This window comes from Hypanus sabinus, chromosome 28 (genome assembly GCF_030144855.1).
Source record: "Hypanus sabinus isolate sHypSab1 chromosome 28, sHypSab1.hap1, whole genome shotgun sequence".
NCBI classification, from domain to species: domain Eukaryota; kingdom Metazoa; phylum Chordata; class Chondrichthyes; order Myliobatiformes; family Dasyatidae; genus Hypanus; species Hypanus sabinus.
This window is the reverse complement of record NC_082733.1, coordinates 6,264,179-6,278,418: the sequence shown is the minus strand read 5'-3', so window position 1 is coordinate 6,278,418 and position 14,240 is coordinate 6,264,179. Positions and strand designations below refer to the sequence as shown.

Sequence of the window (14,240 nt, the reverse complement as noted above, 5' to 3'; positions counted from 1 at the left end):
ACAAAAAATCTATTTTCTCAGAATATATAAATAGCAAAAAAGGTTCTTCACTTAAAGACCCAAATGAAAAGAACAAACCCACAGTCTTGTCCATAAAACAAGAACAATGCTTTCATAAAAATAAACCAGTAGCCAAGCAAAGTGATCACACCAGTAATCCTACAACTGTTAATGTCATTCACTTAAAAAAGTTAATTCTAACAGATTAGTTCACAAAGAAATATTAAAACTCATTTGTCTTGTTAAAAAAGATGGCACATTTATTGCTACATAAATGTTATATATACATATTGTGGTTTCTATTTTCGCTGACAGAAATCTTTTACTTCTTGCTGTTGTGTAGAAAGGTTCATCAACAATACCTTAAATTTGACACGGGTACAAATCTGCATCAACCAACAATGGAAACTGGAGAACAAGATGTGAAGCAACTTATCTCAGACATTTAGCTTGTACAATACTCCATAGGTACTACACAGTTTAGCTAGAACCTACTATGTTCTTAGGATGCTATTTCATTTTCTGATATTAATGGACAGGTTATGGTAAATAACCCTACACTTCTGCTACCTAATATAGTAAAATAAAGTAAGAAACTTTCTTTTACTGAAAACTTTTGATTTCAAAAATCTAGAAAGAGTAATATTTAGAATTCAAGAAATTTTCTTACAAGATTATTGTATAAAAGACTAGCTACAGTGAAAAATAAGCCAAATGTTTCTTTTTTTTCCTTTATGAAGCAAAGCTTCTGGGCATAATGCATCTATTATAGCCAACGGGAAAGAAAGCTTAGAACCAGGCTTGGAAGAAAAGGCCAGAACGTGGCACATGATCACTTTAGCATGTTTTAAGCAACTGTTAGCTCATAAACAATGAACTGAACAAGGCCACAAATACAGAAAAGTAGGTGTTAACTGATTTTGAATTAGTCAACATGAATCAATTCAAATAGCAAAATCATACAAAATTTGCCAGAAAAAAATCATTCTCGGCAAATCCTTTGAAAGCAAGTGTTTGGCATTCCTATTAGCCCACCATAGCAACCTATACAAATTTTGCCCTTTGGTTGCCTTAGTGTCTGGAACCAAGGAATGCATTTGTTCATTCTGTTGAACCATTTGCCAACATTCAGATAACAGTGAGTAACCTTGTCAGATATTTTCTCTTCTATATTCCTTTTGAATGGAAGACAGTTTACATGGAAGCTAAGGAACTTGAATCCACACAAAAAAAATGGAGACCAACCAAGAGGAAACAAATAAATTTTAAGTGGTTTAAAACAACTCATATGAGTTTGTCATGATGGTTTCAAAGGTCAGGGCAGTTGCATTTCTGGCTGCATCAGTCTCTGGATCTCTGTCCACTGACTAGCCATGCAGATAAGGAGATATCAAAAACAAAGTATGGTCTCAGAAAGCTGGTGACCTTGCTCTTTTCCCCTCCAGATTCTTCATTGCTGACAGTACTACTTTGTTCATTGTCAATACTACTGGCCCTGCTGAACCAAGTATTTTATCAGCTCTCAATACTTTTAGAGCCTGAAACCTTTGTTTTGCATTGGTGTTTAATTACAACAAACACTTTCACATATACTAATTGTAGTATTAAATGCTTGAAAAACAAAGCAATTCTAAAATTAGAATTTTTCTAATTTACAGTTCACGTTACAAGCTTTACTATGAAGCCTAGAAGCTTAAAAGTTTGTATAATTACAAATTAAACAGATAAGAATGGGTAGTTATTTGAAAGTATGAAGGAAGCTAATCTTATTTAAGCTTAAGCAATGCTAAGATCAGACCTGCCCTTTTTTTTAATAAAAACACATTCTGCTATTATAGCAAACTGATCATGACACAGGCATTGAACATAATTTAGGAAAAAAATTGTGACCATAACTGTTCAAATAACCAGAGAACAAAAAAAAACACACTAACAAGGAATTTTCTGATACATGTGAAATGCTATTTGTGTGGCCAAAGGAATGGAGAAGACAATGAAGACTTCCCTCTTTTTTTTAAGACACTAATAGGTTCTGGGAATGCTGGGGGTTAGAGGTCATTCCTGCTTTGTTCTCTGTATGTGAACAGTTTTAACAGATACTAGCATCAGCCCAGCTGAAAATGAAAAAAAAAAATCAGATTTTAACATTTCCCTTTCAAAGTAGACCTTATAGTTCAGTAGCAATAAATAATTTTTGTTTTAAATGTATTTCATCAACCAACAAGTTTAGGCACAAGGCAACTTCCATAAAAATTGGGATAATTGCAACAGTCTCTGATTGTGTGGAAACAGATTGATATGTAGATTCAGATTCAGGTCAAATAAGTTTTCAGTGGGCTGAATGTGATGCCATTTTGATCAAGAGATTCTTTCTGGGTTACTGCTTCAAGTGCGTTAAGATTTCCAACTGTGGCTTTATGAAAGAAAGTTGGTTGGCTGGGTCCTTGCATGGAAAGATAACTAATTTGTTATTTTACAAAACCGATCCAGACTTTTGACCTGCAAGAAAAAAAATGAGAAAGACTTAGACCCATGAAAATTACATTGCTTATGACATAAACAAATACTGAGTTAAGCCACTGGAGTATGCTCAATTTACATCACACACTTTAAAGAGGTTTTCACAAATCTTAGAATTGTTGAAAGTAAGCAATGCACAAAACTTTGTAACTATCCTTCATATTAAAACTGTTCAAAGATGTTCAATGCTTTTTCCAGTTGTTGATATAGCTAAAATTTTGACTGGAGTTGCACATATATTTTCATTCACTAGTTCCTTCAGAATTATTAAAAGTAAACACATATAGCCTAATTAAATGCATATACATTTCCACACAAAATCATTACAAAGTTCATAAACTAAAGTGCCAATGCTCTACATTCCACTGTAAGTTCGATATTCTTCAGTTATTTCCATTTAATTTACCCCGATTTTCTGCAAGAATACTTTTATAGCCACGATATTTTCCCATCATAACATGGGGAATTCCACCCCCCCGCCTCCATCTTTCTTTAACTGATTTGAACAACTGTAGCACTACCACAGATTATTCACCAAAACAGCTCAATGCAAATCATTTACACTTCAACAATGGCCGTATGTTGACAACTAAACTTCATTGGCTTTCACATGGCACGTGGCTTCATAATTTCCACATGTTCAAAGAACATCAAAGGTGTTACACACAGTGCCTTAAAAAAAGTATTCAGCCCCCGCAACTATTTTTACATTTTACTGACAAGAGAAAATCTGTAGATACTGGAAATCTGAGCAACACACACAAAACTCAGCAGGCCAGGCAGAATCTATGGGAAAAAAGTACAGTTGACACTTTGGGCCAAAACCCTTCAGCTGGACGGGAAAAAATGCTGAGAGTAGATTTAAAAGGTGGGGGGAGGAGAGGAGAGGGAGAAACAGCAGGTGATAGATGAAACCTAGAGGGGAGGGATGAAGTAAAGAGTGGGAAGTTGATTGGTGAAAGAGACAGAAGGCCATGGAAAAAATAAAGGGGGAGGAGCTCCAGAGGAAGGCAATTCGCCAGCAAGGAGATGAGGTGAGAGAGGGAAAAGGGGATGGGAAATGGCAAGGAGGAGGAGGGCACTGGAAGTTTGAGATATCAATGTTCATGCACTCAGGTTGGAGGCTACCCAAATGGAATACAAGATGTTGTTTCTTCAACCCAAGTGTGGCCTCATCATGACAGTAGAAGAAGCCATGGATGGACATATCAGAATGGGAAAGGCAAGTGGAATTAAAATGGGTGGCCACTGGGAGATCCTGCTTGTTCTGGTGGATTTACATTTTACTGTCTCGTTTTCTAAATTTAAAATATACTGAAGTAGAATTTTTGAGCTAATCTACAAAACATTGAGTATCATATCAAAAGAAAAAATCATCAATTTACTACATATTAAAAGTCAAAATTGTGAGGCTGAAAAAAATTATTCACCCCTTTGTAACTACTGCCTAACTTTCCTAAGGTGCAATACTGTATATTACCTTACCAACTCACCCAATTTGTTGATGTAGAAAATTGGAGGATCACCTGCTTTCAATGAATTCATAAGAATAAATAACCCCTCTCTCTGAAAGGTCCAACATGATGGTAATTTTCAAAAGACCAAACCAAAATAAAGACAAAAGAGCCCTCAAGGCAAGTCAGGGAAATGAGGACAGAGAAGCACAAATCTGGAAAGGGTACAAGACCCTCAAAGGCATTGACACTGAACACACCTTGGAGCTCAGTGCAGTCTATTGTGGAAAAGTGGAAAAAAATATGAAACTGCAGCCACTGCTTAAGTCAATCTGCTCTTCTTAACTTAGTCATCAGAGAAGAATGGCACTTGTAAGAAAGGAAACTGTGACACTAACAGTCACTCTGAGTGAGTTGCAGAACTTTCATCTGGAGATGAAGTTCATGGCTTCACAATCTCTAAGGCCTTTTATAAAAGAGTATTTATGGAGGAGTGGTAAGAAAGCCCTTACTAAATAAAAAGCATATCCTTGCTCAAAAAGACTTTGCAAAGCGTCACATAGAAGGTACTGTAAAGATGTGGAAGAAGATCTTGAGTTTGTATGAGACTAAAGTGGTATTTTTTGCCCTTAACACTAAAAGGTACATGTAGCACAAATTTAATACTGTGCATCAGCCAGGTAACACCATCCTTACCGTAAAGTATGGTGGAGGTAGCATCATGCTATGGGGATGTTTTTCAGCAGCAGGGACTGGAACTCTGGTCAGGATTAATGGGAAGATGAATGCTGCTAAATACAGATCCTGGAGCAAGTTCATCTTTCAGCAGGACAATGACCCAAAGCACACTGCCAGAGCAACCATGGAGTGGCTTCAAATGAAAAAAATTGATGTCCTTGAGGTGCCCAGTCAGAGTCCTGACGTTAACCTGATCAAACATCTCTGGCAAGACCTCAAGATTAACTAACCTGGCGCAGCTTGCGCAATTTTGCAAGCAGGAATGGGCAAATCTTGCTCCACCATGTTGTGCAAAGCAGACTTATAGAGACTTATCCAAAAAGTTTACTGGCTTTATAGGTGGTTCAATTATGCACTGAGCAAAGGGGGGGTGAATATTTCTGAACTGCTGACATTTCAGTTTTTGAATTTATGTTTATTATGCTTTACAATTTTCTCTGTTTTTATTTTGGACTCTACTGTGGGGAAAAAAGGAGTATGCAATTCATTAATAAAAATTCTCAGTTGTATTGATCAAAATCCCTGGTTGTTACACTCCTTTATGTAAACAATGGGTTGAGGGCTGAATAGAACCATAGAACATTACAGCACAGAAACAGGCCTTTTGGCCCTTCTTGGCTGTGCCAAACCATTTTTCTGCCTAGTCCCACTGACCCGCACCTGGGCCATGTCTCTCCAAACCCCTCTCATCCATGTACCTGTCCAAGTTTTTCTTAAATGTCAAAAGTGAGCCCACATTCACCACTTCATCTGGCAGCTCATTCCACACGCCCACCACTCTCTGTGTGAAGAAGCCCCCCCCCCAATGTTCCCTTTAAACTTTTCCCCCTTCACCCTTAACCTCTGGTTTTTTTTCTCCCCTGGCCTCAGTGGAAAAAACTTTTACAAAGCACTGTATCTAAGTTGTTTTCAGGTAATCTGAATCTTATTTTTAAAAATTACAAAAGCTTGTTAGAATAGGATCTAAAAGAGATCTGAATATTTCCGGAAATAAACTTAACGAATCTTTCAGAGGATTGCAGATACATTAACAAATAACCATTATTACATTTATAAGAGGTTGAAATTTAATTATTTAGTGAATGGACATTCTCACAGCTAAGTAATGGTCACATTTGCCAAGTTCAGCATTGTAACTGCACAACTTGCTAAGCGAGCATTTATATTTCTGTATCTCTACTACTATAAGAACGATGAATGCAAAGGCTACAATGATGAAGGCTGCAGTCCTTGGCTAGTCCTAAATTTGTTCAGAATACTGCATACTATGGGCAAATGTAAAGCAACAAGTGCTTTCATTAATGTCTGCAAACATTTTAAGCCATAACCACTGGATTGCACTGTAGTTATAATATTTTATGCCATATTCCAAACGTCTTTTTCACTTGACATAAGCTTCAGAAACACGATGAGAACTTCAGTAGTTTCAATACTTTTCCTCAATATTATGCAATTCACCAACTGGATAACTTCGTTATTAATAAAAAGTTATTACAAAATAGCACAAAAAACATTTCAGTGGTTATATGAGCAACACACACAAAATGCCGCAGGAGTTCAGCAGGCCAAGCAGCATCTATGGAAAATAAAAAGCACAGCTGACATTTTGGGCTGAAACGCTGACTGTATTTTTTTCCATAGATGCTGTTTGGCCTGCTGAGCTCCTCCAGTATTGTGTGTGTGTTGCTTGGATTTCCAGCGTCTGCAGATTTTCTCTTGTTTGTGTTCAGTCATTATATGTTAGCTTGAAAGATTTGTTGGGAGTCATACCTGGCAGTTTACATATGACCCATAGGGTTGGTAGTGTCGCTGAGTCCAGAGTGAACTGCAGGATGTGCTGCTGGTGCCTCTGCCGATGCGGCAGATGCTTTCTCCTCTTCTCTCCTTTTAAGGCAGGCTGCTTTTGGGTTCAAGTTTCTCTCTGGAGGTATAAAAGAATAAGCACATTCTGACTAAATAAGTATCAAATAATAAATGCAAGTTTCACAACAATGATGAATAAAAATTGAAGTGCACAGCGAGCAACACATACTGAACATCTGATGCATTATAACTGTCACCATATTTTGCTGGCAAATATTCTTAAATCTGGGTAAAAAGCCAAATGTGGGCCTCTTTTCCTAGATCCCCTAGTTAGTTTCTGTAAAATAAATTGGAAACATGAAACTGAGTAGGTCATTGAGCCAGCTCCAGCATTAAGAGATACCCTGGCTGATCTTTCACCACGTGCTCACCTTTTATTAGATACTGAAAAATAGTATATTACATATACTTCTTTGAAGTTTAGTCACTGTGGTAATGTAAGAAATGTAACAGTAATAGATTATGATCATATAATCTACTTCAATGGCATTTAATTTTGCTAGGAAAAAATGTTTTTAAGGTATGACAGGGATCTACCCTGTTCTCATTTGAAACAAAATCCAAGAGAATAATTTTTTACATCCATCTGTGAGGGCAGATGGGGTTTTGTTTGGCTGTCTGAGCTGGAAGACAGCCTCTTTTAACAAGTGTAGCGACCCCTTGTCCCTGCATGAATTATCTGCACAGGATTCATCAAATCACTGATTGTGACTTGAACTGACAAGCCCTCTATCTAAAAAAGTTAAGGAGTGTGAAATTTAAAGAAAAGGTTAATAGTATTAAGGATCCAAGATAAAGAGATGTTGCAAAAGGAAATTAACAGTGGCAGGGACAAATGGGTCAGGAATAAACCTCATGGTCCCAGAGGAGCTGAAACAGAATTTAGTTCAGAACGCTGATGATACATCGTTCTTGGGCACTGACTGAGTTTGACAAATTTGATATCTCAAATGGATGTTAGAACAAGAAAAATATATTTGCATTTCTAACAGATGTGTCAATAATGGATATAAATATTTATTTATTGGAGAAGATATTACTACATGAACAATATGTAGAGAATTGGTGGATGCTGGAGTTGTGGAATAATTGGGAGAAGATGCATTAATTTAAATATCAATGCAATTATAAACATGGAATTCTGATCAGCATTGTTGCTACTCCTCCAGATTCTAGGTGAGCCCAATGTATGGGCAAGTTCCTTACCCAGAAAACAGTCTACATCACTATTTCCTGTAAAACAAAGCTATGTCATTACATTAAAGAAACACGAGCTGAAAAAAAGATTTTATATTTATTTACAAATTTTCCTGGAAAGCTTGTAAGAGTGAATTTTATCGTGGGCAGTTACTTGTGAATTCTGTAAGGGTGATTTTTTGTTACCCAATCAGCAATAATGTTTGTGGGGTGGGGGGGGGAAGAAGGGTGTCACTATCATACGGGATATAGATTGGCAGGAATCATGTATACCCTATTTCCTTCCTCAAATGCATCTTCTAAATACTAGGAAAGTTGACAATCTGCCCTAACCTGTTTCAAACATGTAAACATCCAAAGGTTAAGTTCAATTTTAATTATCATTTACCATAAATGAAGATAGCAAATGAAACATTTTCCTCCAGATCTAAGGTGCAAAACACATTACCAACAGCACATAGCACATACATGGTTATGATCTCAGAAAAAAGCAATACATGTATAGTGTAGGACTCCGTTAGTCTTGATAGACCATGCATATGTACCTTGGAAAGTTTCCAGGGCGCAAGCCTGGGCAAGGTTTTTTTTTATGGAAGACCGGCAGTTGCCCAGCTAGGGTTGCCCAGCAAGTCTCCCCTCTCCACGCCACCAATGTTGTCCAAGGGAAGGGCATTAGGGCCCACACAGCTCGGCACCGGTGTCATCGCAGAGCAATGTTTGGTTAAGTGCCTTGCTCAAGGAAACACACTCAAGCTTCAGCCAAGGCTTGAACAAGCGACCTTCAGATAACTAGACAAGCGCCTTAACCACTTGGCCACGCGCCAACAGAATACATTCTCAAATAAAAAATAATATAGACCAAGTCCCTGAGTGGCATGACTAGATTTATGACAAGTTGTCCTGGTCTAGCTTGTTCTTCCAGCAAATGCACTCTGGAGGGCAGCACTGAGTGAACAGAGGAAAGCAGCACCTATGGGAGGGGCCACTCTCCAACCCAGTATGGATTCCAGCATGCGCCACAGAGGCTATCCCACACCGCCTCAGTGTCTCCTCTCTGGTTGCCTGCCTCAGGCAACCCATGGCGTGGGCCTAGTCCTTGCCTCAACTGAGATCAACGCAGCACCCCCGCCGTCAGTCTCACCAATGTACCAGTGAACTGATTTGCAGTATACTACGTTACCGATGTCCAACAAGGTCTTGCATTCCCAATGAAAATATCCAAGACAATCACTAGCTCCATTTGTTGGACCACGCATCGTCTCAGAACAATGGTACTTAAGTATTTCAGGCAACACCACAACAACAGCATCCAATAAGTCCAGCTCCATCACTATTGAGCAACTAGCTGATGGGAAAGTCCTACAGTACTTGATGTTCTTAGTTTCCAGCACTGATTTGCTATCGTATAAAAGACATACAGGACGAACAAATTAACAAGTTTGATTGGACCCGGAATGGCCACTGTCTCCAAGCGCGCTGCCATCTACCTATAAATAAATAGGTAGAAGGTCACTGCTGGAAGATAACTGGGTGTGGAAATCTGTACAAGGGAATTAAAACTCCACTTATTTTGGGAATAATTTAGTTGTCTATGACTGTCGACAGAGGAGCTGTTGGGCAACTCTGAACTTTCAACTTTAAACAAAAAGCTCTCAGACTTTGCTGACCATATAACCATATAACAATTACAGCATGGAAACAGGCCATCTCGGCCCTTCTAGTCCGTGCCGAACGCTTACTCTCACCTAATCCCACTGACCTGCACTCAGCCCATAACCCTCCGTTCCTTTCCTGTCCATATACCTATCCAATTTTACTTTAAATGACAACACCGAACCTGCCTCTACCACTTCTACTGGAAGCTCATTCCACACAGCTACTACTCTCTGAGTAAAGAAATTCCCCCTCGTGTCACCCTTAAACTTTTGCCCCCTAACTCTCAACTCATGTCCTCTTGTTTGAATTTCCCCTACTCTCAATAGAAAAAGCCTATCCACGTCAACTCTATCCCCCTCATAATTTTAAATATCTCTACCAAGTCCCCCCTCAATCTTTTACATTCCAAAGAATAAAAACCTAACTTGTTCAATCTTTCCCTGTAACTTAGATGCTGAAACCCAGGTAACATACTAGTAAATCTTCTCTGTACTCTCTCTATTTTGCTGACATCTTTCCTATAATTCGGTGACCAGAACTGTACACAATACTCCAAATTCAGCCTTACCAATGCCTTGTACAATTTTAACATTACATCCCAACTCCTATACTCAATACTCTGATTTATATAGGCCAACATACCAAAAGCTTTCTTCACCACCTTATCCATATGAGATTCCACCTTCAAGGAACTATGCACCATTATTCCTAAATCACTCTGTTCTACTGCATTCTTCAATGCCCTACCATTTACCATGTATGTCCTATTTGAATTATTCCTACCAAAATGTAGCACCTCACACTTATAGGCATTAAACTCCATCTGCCATCTTTCAGCCCACTCTTCTAACTGGCCTAAATCTCTCTGCAAGCAAATGTAGTTAGTGTCCATTATTAGTGAAAGCTAAGGCGTACTGACCTCGAACTTGCTGCTCCAAGTTAAGGATGACGGTAACTGCCTGATGAAGAATAAGTAGTTTGGTTTGGGGTTTTTCACTTTTCAAGTGAAGTTGACACATTCGTCCAAGCTCTTTAAATGCTTCATTGATATCTCTCACACGAAGGCGTTCTCTGGCATTGTTTGCCATTCTCCTATCACGCTCTCTTTCTGCTTTTTGCTCAGGATTAAGGTCCTCATCTTCGTGATGACTGTAAGCAAACAATATTAGGTTGTAGGAAATGCCAATTATGCAAGACATTCAAATAAAACCAGGATCAACACCCACTGCTGTTATAAGGTAATTAAAGCATATTATAGACTCACCTCGACCTCCCTCTAGATTGCATCTTGAGATCTTTTTTACATCCTTCATCATCTGACCTTTTGTCCTCAGATGAGAAGGAATCATTTGTGTTCTCATCTTTATCTTCTGTTTTGACTTCTGCAGGACCCAAGACAGTAGACTGACTTTGTAAACTTGATAGTCCTGCAGAAAAATGCATATACCCTGAGGTAAAAATACTTTCTAATAATAAATTACAAGTTATTTGGGCTGTTATGTAGTTCATAGGCAGTAAAACAACAGCATTTTGAATTATGTTACCATAAAAAGTACCTCTGTAGTTATCCTGTGCCTGGTTATTTATTTCTGCACTTGAAGGGGGGGCTGTATTGGGGAGGATCGAATGGTTGCTATGAAGACTGACAGATTCATCCCGATGAGAACCGACCTACAAAAGATGACAGGTTACTCTACTTTTGCTTGATTAAACTATCATCCAGTTAATTAAAGCTTAAAAATATCAACGAGAATCAACACTCTGCTGCTTTGATACAAGTCGTTTAATAAATGTATATAGAAATCTACAAATGCTGAACTATTTCATTTTAGCCAATTTTATATAATTATTTGGGAACACTGAAGGAGGGTTGAGATAGTGCGTAAGTATATTTCTGTGGCCTCTCCAGTTCATATTAAACATGCCTGTAATCAAATAAAAAGACAATATGAACATGTTACACAAATGTTTTCTTCAACTTAATTTTCTTTATTTTTTTCCTCCAGGCTAAACCCCAACCTCCACAGTATTCCCTTCAGTCTAGCCTACAGACTCCAAACATGTTCAATATGCGCAATAGAGATTGGAAAGTTTGAACAGTGTGAAAAAGACTCTACACTGGCCAAAACAAATGAAATTGAACACTCAAGTACAAATATCATCTAAAAGTGGCATTTCATATTGGGTTCAAAATTAGAAGCTCTGTGCACTTAGACTACAGGTGTCATGGCCTACTAATCATGGCTTAAATGAATGTGGAAATGGTTAGCAAGTTTACTCTATATCACACTGCAATAGTTGTCCTGCATAAAACAACACCTGAAATGCATTACATCAGGAATAATATTCCACACAGAGATTATACACTCTCATTTAAGAAGATGAAGATAATTCAAATGTTTTCAACTCAAGACTAATAATTTTACATTCATGAAAGAGATGGATGCAAGTAGGATACAAGCTGGGTGTGGTATCTCAGAATGGCAGACAAGGTTCAAGGAGCTGAATAGAGTAGATTAGCTCAGCTTTGTCCCATGTACATTGAAACATCAAAATGTACAGTGAAATATGTCCAGTTGCATCATATCAGTGAGGATTATACTGGGCAGCCCGCAAGTGTTGCTATACATATAACTCAGTAACCCTAAATGTACGTTTTTGGAATGTGTGAGGAAACTGTTGCACCTGGAGCAGGCCTACACAGTCATGGGGAGATGGTATAAACTTCTTACAGGTAGCAGCAGGAACTGAACTCCACTGGACAATTGCTGGTGCTGTAAAGTGAAGTGTGAACTGCTACATTACTGTGCCATCCACGCCATTTAAAATCTAATCCTGTTCTTCATGGGATGTAAGGTTGACCTAGAGTTACCTATAAGCCAGAAAGAATGCAGGGGATTTACACCAGAACCAATGCCAGTTGGGTAGTTACCATCAGGGCAGCAGAAAAAAGTGAAAATAATCATTGTTTATATAATTATATCAAGGATTCATTGGGACCAATTTTTTTAAACCAATATTTATATGCTTAATTATTAACATTTCACAGACAACAAAATCAAAAGCTAGTAAAAGTCATCCTTGAGGGAGAAAGTTGAATAACCAATCATACAGTAGTTGATGTGCTGAACTGAAGTTTCACACTCTTAACAACAGTCTGCAAGACCAGTCCTACCAAGAGTCATAATCATGTTCCATATTAAAAATTTTAGATAATTTCTTTAAGCAGATTTAATAAAATACGAATTGCACAACAAATCATGTAGCATTCCTTGTGGGAGATTATTTAAGATCAACTAAATAAAGATTGTGTGCTCAAGAGTACAGTTATAAAATGGGCTTCTGATGAATTAATTAACTGTAAACAAATGCAATGGAACCAGGTATGTATAGAAAATTGAACAAGTATTTGGGGAAATAGTTCCATTCCAGAAAAACTAAAACTTTTGTCTAATAATGCTCTAGAATCCAGGGATTCTTGCATATCACTGATTCTATAATCTCTTGATTTAATTTTAAAACATCAGACAAATTGTTTGCAGAGTGCAGGAATAATATTTTTTATATTGTAGATTCTATTCAAATAGTAAAAAGGAAATAGCATTCACAACTATGTAGGAGTTGTTGATGGTCTAACAAATATAAATGATGGATAAATTACGTTAAAACAAAAAAATCATGATTGGAGTCCAATTAAAATGGATAATTAAGCAATATAAATCTGTTAATGTCAAGCAGCATAATGTATATTTTACCTTAGACAAACCATCTGATCAAGTACTTCTCTTTTAGTTGAAAACATAACCATGAGACAGGGCCTAGATGACTTTCAAACTGTCACATACAACGTGTCTCAGTCTCAGAGAAATGCGTTCTCTCTAGAAAAACAAACACAAAATGCTGGAGGGCAGCATCCATGGAGAGGAATAAACAGTTGGCATTTCGAGATCAGGACTGGAAAGGAAGGGGGAAGAAGCTATGATAAGAAGTTAGGGGGAGGAGAAGGAGTACAATCTGGCAAGTAATAAGTGAAGCCAGGTGAGGAAGAAGTTATGTGAGTGGGGGAAGGTAGATAAAGCAAGAAGCTGCAGGTGATAGATGGAAAAGGGCTGACTATCTAATAGGAGAGGATAGTAAACCATGGGAGAAAGGGAACAAGGAGAGGCCCCAGAGGGAGATAATGAACAGATGAGACAAGAGGGGAGCCAGAGGGCAGTTTCTTCGAGCTCATCTGTGGAACAATTTAATTTCTTCCCTTTAATGCTTCACTTTTCCTGTTCTAGGTGGATGGGGTTCTGTTGGAGTCCATTATCTACAGAACCACCCGCTCCTGGAGCTTACCAACTGGCCATAGGTAAGATCCTACAGATGAACCAAATTCATGCCGGAGAAACAGAATATTGTCAGAGGTCGCTGTACTTTGGCGATTGCTTTCTCTCGATGGTGGGAAAGAGTTTGCTGCCGGTTCTCGAGAGCAGACTGCAGCAGTTTTGTTTTGTTGGGTCTCCCCTCTTCCTGTGGAAAAGGGGCGACACATCTACGTCCTTTGCTAGGGAGAGAGCCTGTGGCATGTCAATTTGTCAGCTGATCATGGCCTCTCTTTGGGGGCTTTTCATTGCTTGCTTAGTGGGTGGTGGATGTTGATGCTTCCTGCTGATGCTTTGTTGCTGCTTGTGCATGAGAGGTGCAGTGGAGTCTTTGGGGTTCCAACATTTTACTGTCACTCATTCTTTGGGGTCCTCTTCTGTTTTTGTGGATGTCTGCGGAGAGCAAAAATTCCAGGTTGTATACTGTCTACGTTCTCAGATATTA

At 38.3% G+C, this 14,240-nt stretch overlaps 1 protein-coding gene across 7 annotated transcripts in view; it reads right to left on the bottom strand.

Annotated features, from left to right (window-relative positions):
* Positions 1–230: 230 nt before the first annotated feature.
* The window catches only part of tcf12 (transcription factor 12), a 345,614-nt gene continuing 331,604 nt past the window's right edge, over positions 231–14,240 (bottom strand). For all 7 annotated transcript variants that reach the window (XM_059952545.1, XM_059952550.1, XM_059952543.1 and 4 more), the window contains 5 exons: positions 10,985–11,099; positions 10,693–10,855; positions 10,348–10,577; positions 6,483–6,633; positions 231–2,499 (listed from right to left, as the gene is read on the bottom strand). In XM_059952545.1, coding sequence (XP_059808528.1) covers positions 6,491–6,633; positions 10,348–10,577; positions 10,693–10,855; positions 10,985–11,099 — 651 coding nt within the window. In that variant the 3' untranslated portion in view covers positions 231–2,499; positions 6,483–6,490. The remainder of the gene's footprint in view (positions 2,500–6,482; positions 6,634–10,347; positions 10,578–10,692; positions 10,856–10,984; positions 11,100–14,240) is intronic.